The 10,479-nt window shown below is 34.3% G+C and overlaps 2 protein-coding genes across 3 annotated transcripts in view; one reads left to right on the top strand and one right to left on the bottom strand.

The window, feature by feature from the left end:
• Positions 1-1,465: 1,465 nt before the first annotated feature.
• Positions 1,466-5,250, bottom strand: ap4s1 (adaptor related protein complex 4 subunit sigma 1). 2 transcript variants are annotated; one of them, XM_062440567.1, is made up of 6 exons: positions 5,150-5,250; positions 3,239-3,396; positions 3,069-3,155; positions 2,726-2,794; positions 1,962-1,973; positions 1,466-1,842 (listed from the first exon to the last, which is right to left on the bottom strand). In XM_062440567.1, exons 2-6 carry the CDS (start codon positions 3,374-3,376, stop codon positions 1,714-1,716), a joined length of 435 nt encoding a protein of 144 aa, XP_062296551.1. In that variant the 5' UTR covers positions 3,377-3,396; positions 5,150-5,250; the 3' UTR covers positions 1,466-1,713. The 2 variants fall into 2 exon arrangements, with proteins under 2 accessions (XP_062296551.1, XP_062296550.1); XM_062440566.1 differs by lacking the exon at positions 5,150-5,250 and adding an exon at positions 4,498-4,719.
• Positions 5,251-5,268: 18 nt separating this feature from the next.
• strn3 (striatin, calmodulin binding protein 3) overlaps positions 5,269-10,479 on the top strand; it is a 19,230-nt gene continuing 14,019 nt past the window's right edge. Inside the window, 1 exon segment of the mRNA XM_062440786.1 lies at positions 5,269-5,790. Within this exon segment, the coding sequence (XP_062296770.1) occupies positions 5,416-5,790 (375 nt within the window). The 5' untranslated portion in view covers positions 5,269-5,415.

Below are 10,479 nucleotides of genomic sequence, written 5' to 3'. Positions count from 1 at the left end.
ATATTTATGAGGACCGAGTTTTTTGGAGTGAGGACATTTCAGTCTTCAAAAGGCTGTTTGAGGGTTTACTCACTTTTGGGGTTTTTGTTTGTGTGTGTGTGTGTGTGTGTGTGTGTGTGTGTGTGTGTGTGTGTGTGTGTGTGTGTGTGTGTGTGTGTGTGTGTGTGTGTGTGTGTGTGTGTGTGTGTGTGTGTGTGTGTGTGTGTGTGTGTGTGTGTGTGAGAGAGACAGAGTGAGTGTGTGTGTGTGTGAGAGACAGAGTGAGTGTGTGTGTGTGTGAGAGACAGAGTGAGTGTGTGTGTGTGTGAGAGACTGAGAGTGAGAGTGTGTGTGTGAGACTGAGAGTGTGTCTGTGTTTGTGTGTGTGTCAGATTTTGTGTGTACTTGTATTTCTATATTTATGAGGACCGAGTTTTTTGGAGTGAGGACATTTCCGTCTTCAAAAGGCTGTTTGAGGGTTTACTCACTTTTGGGGTTTTAGTGTGTGTGTGTGTGTGTGTGTGTGTGTGTGTGTGTGTGTGTGTGTGTGTGTGTGTGTGTGTGTGTGTGTGTGTGTGTGTGTGTGTGTGTGTGTGTGTGTGTGTGTGTGTGTGTGTGTGTGTGTGTGTGTGTGTGTGTGTGTGTGTGTGTGTGTGTGTTTGACCAGCAGGGGGCAGAAGAGACTGTTTAAAGAATCATTTCACATCAAGTCAAATTAATGCTGCTGTGAGGAAGACAAGTCAAGGAAGTCATTGTTTAAGACTGAACAATCCAAATTATCTTAAAATAATCATTAAAATGTTTAAAAAGTATGAAGTTAAATAAACACACTGAGTCCTGTGATGTGTGTGTGTGGGACTTTTGGTCTTGAGTGAAAATCTTTTATTCATTAACAGCTTTTATCTATCAGCTGATCGATTAGTTTCATAATCAATAATTTTCAGTCATTTATTAAAAACATTAAACTTCTAAATTCTCTGACTCAGTTTATTAAAAGTGAATATTTTCTGATTTCTTTTGTCAGATTGAACTTTAAGAAACTAATCAACATTTTTTAAATAATTTTCTGACATTTTATAAACTAACGAATCGATTGATCAAGAAAACAATGAACAGATTAATCAATAATAAAATCAGTAACTTATTTTGATCTTAAATGAAAGATAAAAATATAAACTTCACTTTAACTCAGAAAAATTGTAAATAAAAAACTATTAAACTAGTTTTTGAGTAAAATATCAGACGTGTAGACGACTTATTGATCAGGATCAATAATGTAATTAAAGCATCATTAATAATAATTAATAATTAGTCCTTTCAGTCATTCATTTATTAATTAAACAGGATGTTAAACCACTTTTTTTCATTATTTATTAAACAAACAGGAAGAAATCTGGTTATTGATCACTTTCTGATCAACTTCATTGATCGATTTTCTTTATTTACATTTCACTCAATTTACTGATAATTAAACCAAAGACAAGTTAAAAAAAAAACTTTATTTACATTTTTACTTTATATTTACTTTTTAAAATAATTTACAAAATAAGACGGAGGATCAATACATGAATCTGATTGGCTGTCAGCAGCAGGAAGTTATTGATTAATGTTTTATTGATCACAAGCGATTTCTGACTTAATTTAAATTTAAACATTCAGATTTTTTATTAATTAATTGATCAGTTTCTCTTTGATCTTCACGCCGTCGTCTGATTGGTTAATTGATGACTCGTCTCAGCCGTCGGCCATCTTGTCGAGGGCGGTGAGCGGCGCCAGGATTCGACTTCGGTTCGTTTCCACGACGATTCCGTTCTGGATCATCTCGTCCAGGATCACGTGGACCCGGTCCAGGTTGAACATGATCTGAGGGGGGGGGGGGTTGAGGAAGTAAACAGGAAGTAAATGGGCAACAGACAGGAAGTAAACAGGAAACAAACAGGACGTAAACAGGAAACAGCTGTGTGTCTGAGGTGAAAGGATACGTCCAGCTCGCTCTGCGGAGAGAGAAAAAAACAGACTTTACAGAGAGACCTCAAACGCATCATGAGGGAAAAGTTTCAGTTTATTAAAAAATTAAAATCTTAAAAACTTAAAAAAGCTGATTCATCACAGATCAACTTTTAATTAATCACCAAATATTCTGATAATTGATGAATTATTGAAACTTTAATATGAATATTTTCTGATGTTAAATCTGTGAGACGTTCGAGGACGTCGGATTTCAGAAACACTGATCCACATTTTAGCTTTTCTGGCATTTTAAAGTCTTAATCTGCACATTTAATCTTCAAATTATTGTTGTTTTTTTTACATAAATACAAATCTTAAAATGTATTTTACTTGATTTGATATTTTTTAGAAGTTGTAACTGCCTTTATTATTTTACAGTTCAAAAACAAACTATTATTTTCCATATTTTTTAACATTTTTTATGCTCCTTTTAATGTGAAACACTTTATTTATTGTATTAAAGGTGCAAATACAGTAGCTACCATTATATTATTATTATTATTATTATTATTATTATTATTATTATTATTATTATTATTATTATGTGTAAAATAGAGAATAAATGTCTGTTATAATGTTTTAAACTGTTTAACGTCTAAAAATCTTCAGTTTATTGTCAGAAAATCATCAAATCTTCACACATGAGAAGCTGCAGATGTGAATATTTCCTTTATATAAATATTAAAAACAGCTGCAGGTTTAATTTTGTGTCAGTTTTTTAGGGAGTTAAACTCACCACTCTGCTGAAGTATTTATCTAAAACCTCCACGAAGTTATGAACCAGCTCGTAGATGGAAAGCTCGTTCTGACAGAGATTAAAACAGATATTAAACATTAAAACACAGATATTAAACATGAATAAACACACATATTAAACATGAATAAACACAGATATTAAACATGAATAAACACACATATTAAACATGAATAAACACACATATTAAACATGATTAAACACACATATTAAATATGAATAAACACAGATATTAAACATCAATAAACACACATATTAAACATGAATAAACACAGATATTAAACATGAATAAACAGATATTAAAGTGTTGCAGTATGACTCCCACCTCGCTGTCAGTGACTCCCACCACGATGTAGAGCGCAGCATACTGGCGGTAAACCAGTCTGAAGTCTTTGTACTCCACGAAGGAACACTGGGAACAAGCAGAGAGGCGTTCAGGGACCAGCAGCTAGTTATTAAACATCACTTACAGCATGCTGTGAGTACTTCAGGGACCTGGTCTTTCTTCCGGGACAAGCAGCATCGCACCACGTCGGCCTCCAGCGGCGCTCTGCGGCTCAGCTCCACCGGGTCGTAGTAACGAGACAACCGCGTCTGACCCTGCCGGTTCACCATCAGCACGAACTTTATCATCCTCTGATTGGCTCACAGGCCTGTGACATCACACACAGACGACACGTCATCATATAATACTCTGATTGGCTCACAGGCCTGTGACATCACACACAGACAACACGTCATCATGTTATATTATTTTGTTATACTTATATTATTTATATTATAGTTGTATTATTTTATTACAGTTATACTATTTTATTATTTATATATTTATATTATTTTATTATATTTATATTATTTTATTATTTTATTATATTATAGTTATATTATTTTATTACAGTTATACTATTTTATTATTTATATATTTATATTATTTTATTATACTTATATTATTTATATTATAGTTGTATTATTTTATTACAGTTATACTATTTTATTATTTATATATTTATATTATTTTATTATATTTATATTATTGATATTATTTTATTATATTATACTTATATTATTTATATTATAGTTATATCACTTATATTATAGCTATATTATACTTATTGTTATATTATACTTATATTTATATTATATTAGTTATATTATACGTATATCAAACTTATATCATACTTATAGTTATATTATGGTTAATTTATATAGTTATAGTTATTTTCATAGTTATATTAAAGTTAGTTTATAATTAATTGTATAGTTATTTTTATATTTATATTATGGTTATTTTTAGTTATATTGTAATTTATACAGTGTAGTGGATTATAGATTATGTCGAAAATATTAAATAACATTAATGAATTAAATAGATGCGACCAACATATTATTATTATTATTATTAGTTATTTTTATAGAAGTTATTATTATAGTTATTTACCAACATATTATTATTATTGTGGAGTTTTCCAATAAACTGCATCTCAGCTGTTTGGTTATTAAATATTAGTAAAAGTTGATTAATTATTATAATTATATAAATTAGAAAATATCAGATTATCAGATATTTATTATTTATATTTATTATCTATACGGTTCCGGTTTGTCCGAGCAGCACCTGAAGGCAGCACACCGTCGCGTTACATATTAACAGTTGTAACTGTAAAATTTAAACCGTTACTGTCGGTATTTAAACTTTAAGCATTTCTATGTGACCGTTTAACTGCGTCACTTCTCGGTTATTAACGGAAACTCACCGTGTTAGCCGTTAGCTTGTATCTGAGCTGTAGCTAGCAGGCTAGCCGCTGTTAGCTCGTTTCAGACTATAAACTCATATTATATTAAATTATATTAAAGCTTCACGTCAGTTTAAACACCGACTGTTAACATTAAACAGTTTAATTAAACTCCTTTAAAATTAACGACTGTTTACAGCTAATGAAGCTAACCAGGCTAACTGGAGCTAGCAGTTTCAGCGCATGCGCAGTAAGGCCCTTGGTGTGGTGTGTTCAGGCGTATCAGTAAAAATGAAAAATCAGAGTTTGAAAACAAAAATAATGTTAATAATGTACAGGAATACATGTGTACATATCAATTATAAATATTATTTAAAAATATATATAATAACATAAATATATACATAATGTGATTATCATGAAAAAATACAAACAAAAATATGTGTGTAAATATTTTGTGAAAGCACAGATAGTCGTCCCTAAAATATTGTTGTGATATTTTATTTCTATGTTTACAATGAACACTTTGCACATATTTTAAAACCCTTTATGCACCATTGTTAAGCATTTCTGTAATGTTTTTTATTTGCACCTTAATGTGAAGAGATAATTGTTAAGTGTTCTATCTATATATCTATCTATCTACAAGAATAAGAAAACTTAATAAACATACCACACAGATTATTGGATTTATAAGAAGCTGTGATTTCCATCCCTCTCTCCCGCTCCGTGAACGCCCCGCAGTGTGTTTGGATGTCCCGGCATGCATCGCGGCCGGGGTGACCGGGAGGGAGAGACAGCAGTAATGGCGGCCGGTTAGCTCCACACACAGACACCGAGTCACAGCAGCCTCTCACACCGGAGCTGACACACGGGCTCCGGGAGGGCACGGGAACCCTTCAGCTGGGAATATAACTTCTAGTGTTATTAAAAACAAATATGGATGAACAGCCTGGAGGAGGAGGAGGTGCAGGAGGAGGAGCCCTGCAACAGCCGTGCAGCAGCAGCAGCAACAGCGGAGGAGGAGGTGCAGGAGGAGGAGGCGGTGGTGGTGGTGGAGGAGTCATGGTGCCCCACCAGCCGGAGGAGCTGCCCCGGCCCCAGCAGCAGTACACCATCCCCGGCATATTGCACTACATCCAGCACGAATGGGCCCGCTTCGAGATGGAGAGGGCCCACTGGGAGGTGGAGAGGGCCGAGCTGCAGGTATGGAAGCCCGGGGAGAGGAGGTGGAGAGGGCCGGGGAGAGGTGAAGAGGGCCGGGCTCCAGGTAGGGAAGGCCGGGCAGCAGGTAGGGAAGCCCGGGGAGAGGAGGTGGAGAGGGCCGGGGAGAGAGAGGGGTTAACCCGGGGAGAGGGTGGCTTAACCCGGGCTGAGGGAGCTGGAGAGGGCCGGTGTTACGGTTCAACTGGTGACCGTGTTATCTGGTGACTTTCTCATAATACAGTATAAATTAGGATAGGTGAGTTAGTTTTATGAACACAGTTAAACTAACATAAATGGTTAGTGTAACTTAGATATACACACAACACAGATGGGTATTTATGTAAAAAAAAAAAGAAAAAAAAAAAGATTAAACTTTAAAAGCTTTTAGGTGAACAGGTAGGTGACAGTCACCAGTTAACACGGTCACCAGATAAACCGAAACACCGGGCTGAGGGAGGTGGAGAGGGCCGAGCTGCAGGTAGGGAAGCCCGGGGAGAGAGAGGGGTTAGCCCGGGGAGAGAGAGCTGGAGAGGGCCGGTGTTACGGTGGAACTCGTGACTTTCTCATTTTACAAGATATAAGAGGTTAATTATAGTTTTATGAACATAGTTTAATGTTTAACATCATCACATAGGAGCTACACTTCACTGAGTCTTGATGCTTAAACATTTGAATGAATGAATGACCACTAAAATATTCATCAAAACAAACAATAACAATAAAATAATGATATGACAAAGTAATAAATCAAACTGAACCTTTTAAAAACAGCGTATGAAGTGATATGACAGTACAAAACAAATGTCTTAAAGTCTATTAAACTTGGAGAATCTAGTAGTTTTTGTTATAAAACACATAAAATAATCTTAACTTCAGTGTGCAGGTGTTATCATACATATTTAAATGTTTAACATCATCACAAAGGAGGGAACTTCATTTACAGTGATGCTTAAATGTTTGAATGAATGAATGAACGCTAAAATATAAATCAAAACAAACAATAAAAAGACAATAATGATATTTAGTGGCTGATTTTTATTCAAACTGAACCTTTTAAAAACAGCTTATGAAGTGATTTGACAGTAGAAACAACAGCAGGACTCAGAAAGCGATAGATAGATAAATAAATAGATAGATAAATAGACTAATAAACTAATATATGTAATAGATAATAATAAAGTGCCAGTAAGAGTTCCCTGCAGTATCTAAAACAAGATCTAAAAGACATTAAAAAACACCTAAAAAGCCAGTAAATATAATATAAAAGTGTTTGTCATCACAGCAAAAGTTAAAACCCACTTTCAGGTTTGTTTACTCTTTATTTTCTTTTAAAAACAGTAAAATAATAATGATTTTAGTCCAGATTTGACAGAACTTAAGTAAACTGCTTATAGCTTATTTATCAGTATTTCAGGTAAACTACTTTCAATTCAACTATCTAATATATATATTTATTTATTCACTTTAAATCAGTGCAATAACTATCAAACTCAGATTTATTATCATTCAACACCAATATGACTCTTGTACATAATGTTTGTTGTATATTTTACTACTATTGTTTTTATAGATTGTGAACTTACATATTATTTATTGTTATTTAATCTTTCTATTTACTCTCTTTCTATTATTGCTGCTTTAATAATGTAAATTCCCTCATCATGGGACTAATAAAGGATTATCTTATCTTACTTTAAAGTGGTAAAATCACCATTTTAATGTTTTTATTAGTTAATTAAATGTTTAATAAATCTTAAAGTGAGTTTAAACAGTGTTTCACACGAGTAAAAAGGTGAAAAATCAATATTATCAGCAGTTAAATATCATTATTTAGTCTTTTTATTGATATTTTGACAAACAGAAACAACCATCATATAGTTTATTATTATTATTAACTTCTATTTGGTGTTTGTGTGTTTTTAACCAAGCAGAATAATAATAAACACACAAACAGCCTCATTTAAACATCATCATGTGTGTTTCTCTTCACTCTGAATCACAGCCGTTACAGCCGTTAGCCGCTAGCCGTTAGCTTCACGGCTAGCACTGGCCTCTTTATTAGCTCGCCTGTTTGTTTATTTTAATTCTCTTTATGAACCGTTTGAGCACCGAAACCTTGTTTTTAATGTGGGCATGAAGTCAGAGGTTTGGTAAAGCAGAAGTGAATCCAGCTGACTGTCCGTTAATCTCTGTTCGTTTGAAGCCATTTTGGGGTTGTCACGCTAGCTACGAAACTAGCTGCTAACGATGCTAGTGATGCTAACTATGCTAGTGATGCTAACGATGCTAGTGATGCTAACGTCTGACCAGCCTGAGAGGAGGAAGCATTCAGAGCCTTTAATGAAGTAAAAGTACTAATACAGCAAAGTTAAAGTACTAATGCAACAATGTTAAAGTACGCTATTATAAGTACAAGTACTGCAGTATTATGAGTGATGTAGTATGCAGTATTACAGTAGAAGTACTGCAGTATTATGAGTGATGTAGTATGCAGTATTACAGTAAAAGTACTGCAGTATTATGAGTGATGTAGTATGCAGTATTACAGTAAAAGTACTGCAGTATTATGAGTGATGTAGTATGCAGTATTACAGTAAAAGTACTGCAGTATTATGAGTGATGTAGTATGCAGTATTACAGTAAAAGTACTGCAGTATTATAGTGATGTAGTATGCAGTATTACAGTAAAGTACTGCAGTATTATAGTGATGTAGTATGCAGTATTACAGTAAAAGTACTGCAGTATTATAGTGATGTAGTATGCAGTATTACAGTAAAAGTACTGCAGTATTATAGTGATGTAGTATGCAGTATTACAGTAAAGTAGTGGTTTGGTCCTCTGACTGATATATTATTATTATGACATCATTAGATTATTAATAGTGAAGCATCAGTGTTAGAGCAGCATGTTACTGTTGTAGCTGCTGGAGGTGGAGCTAGTTTACACTACTTTATATACAGTTAGCTAGTTTAGTCCAGTGGTTCCCAACCTAGGGGTGGGGCCCCTCCAAAGGGTCAGCAGATAAATGTGAGGGGTGGTGAGATGATTAATGGGAGAGGAAAGAAGAACAAACTAAGTTCTGATACACAAATGTGTTTTCAGTTTTTGGACTTTTTCTCTAATCTTTGATTTTTGCTGAAATATTGGATCATTTGAACATTTATTGAAATGAAAGCATGTGAGAAGTTTAGAGGGAAACATCAGTATTTAGTGGAGCTGTTAATACTCAAGTGCTTCAGGTGTTTATACGTCAGCTGGAGGATTTTCGTCTCTCTGCTCAGACACAGATTTACCTCCACAGACTTAATTCAGCCTCAGCAGATCAATTTAAACCGTATTGATGGATCTGATCACAGCAGAGGAACAGAGTCTGTAGAGTCTCAGTCAGTGTTTATTTTCTCTGGTTGGTTTTGTCCAGTTTATACAAACACAGTTTATAATGGGAGCACTGGGATGACTCCTCTGCTCCCAGTCTGTAAACTGTGTTAATGTGTTTATAACTGACTCATCCACCTGAAATCTGATTCTTTTGTTGATTTTTTTGCCCTTAAATATAAATAAGTGTAAAGTTTATATGTGTGTAGATGAAGCCTGTTGGGTTTGTGTCAGTTTCTGGTCGAGCTTGATGGATTTTAGGGATTTAAAATATTGATATATTGATATTTTGGGTTGTTTTTTCCGAGTGTAGCTACAAAATACTTCAATATTATGTAATAGAAGCTGTGATACTTTTACATTTTAAGAATAAACTTAACTTAATACATAAAATGCTGCAGATATATCAGTGATAAGTTGATATCATGATGCTGGTTTTGCTGGAGTTTGATCTTAAACTGGTTTGATTTAATGTGAACTGACGCAGCGTTTGTTGACGTTTAGGAGATCAGCTGATCGGACTAATCCTTTAAAGTGATGCTGACACCAGCTGAGTACTTCAGTAGGTCTCCATCATGTGAATAGAAACATTAAACTGTATAAAATGATGCTTTAAAGGCTTTTTAATCATCTAAAGTTGATTAAACATTAGAAACTTCAGAAGCTCGGTTGCTCTTCTTCTTCTTCTGTGGTGTTTTCTTGGTGTCTCAGCTGCTTCCTGTCTCTGCATGTTAGTCTCACACTGACTCCATGATGCTGAGGTCAGAACTATAAGGTGCAGGACTCTTCTTCTTCTTCTTCTTCTTCTTCTTCTTCTTCTTCTTCTTCTTCTTCTTCTTATTCTTATTCTTATTCTTCTTCTTTATGACTCTGGCTGCAGGTTTGAGCTCGATGTCGTGATGCAGAATAACTTTATTGACAATCAGACGCTCCATTAGGAAGAATTTAAACATCTTAAGTGATTTTAAACTTTCACACAGTGTTTTATATTTAATGAAATGATTGCAGCTACTGAGCATCAACTCAGACTGAAAGGCTGCAGTTTGATTCTGTGTCTCTTTAAAAAGTCTAACATTAGATTTTCAGACTTTAAAGTCATAAAAAGTCTTGTTTTTAATGATTGTAGGTCTTAAATTGTGACGTGTTGCCTGGTTACATGATAAAAAACAACAACTCTTCCTTTAGTGTTTCTTTAATGGAGCCATAACAACATATTAATATTTATATCAAATTGATTTAAAGCATAAAGCTGAAGCCTGGATGTGCGTTCATGTTGCTGTGAGAAGGGTTTTCTGTATTAAAACATTAAACATTAAATATTAATTTAAAGTGCAGCAGCTCAGATCAATATGAGGAGTCAGTGTGTGGATAAGTTTTAATGTTATTGATCCTCCAGCTGCAAGAAATCAGCTGACATGTTT

Source organism: Scomber scombrus, chromosome 19 (genome assembly GCF_963691925.1).
Source record: "Scomber scombrus chromosome 19, fScoSco1.1, whole genome shotgun sequence".
NCBI classification, from domain to species: Eukaryota; Metazoa; Chordata; class Actinopteri; order Scombriformes; family Scombridae; genus Scomber; species Scomber scombrus.
Note: the sequence above shows the minus strand (reverse complement) of the source record. Positions and strands in the feature narration are given on the sequence as shown.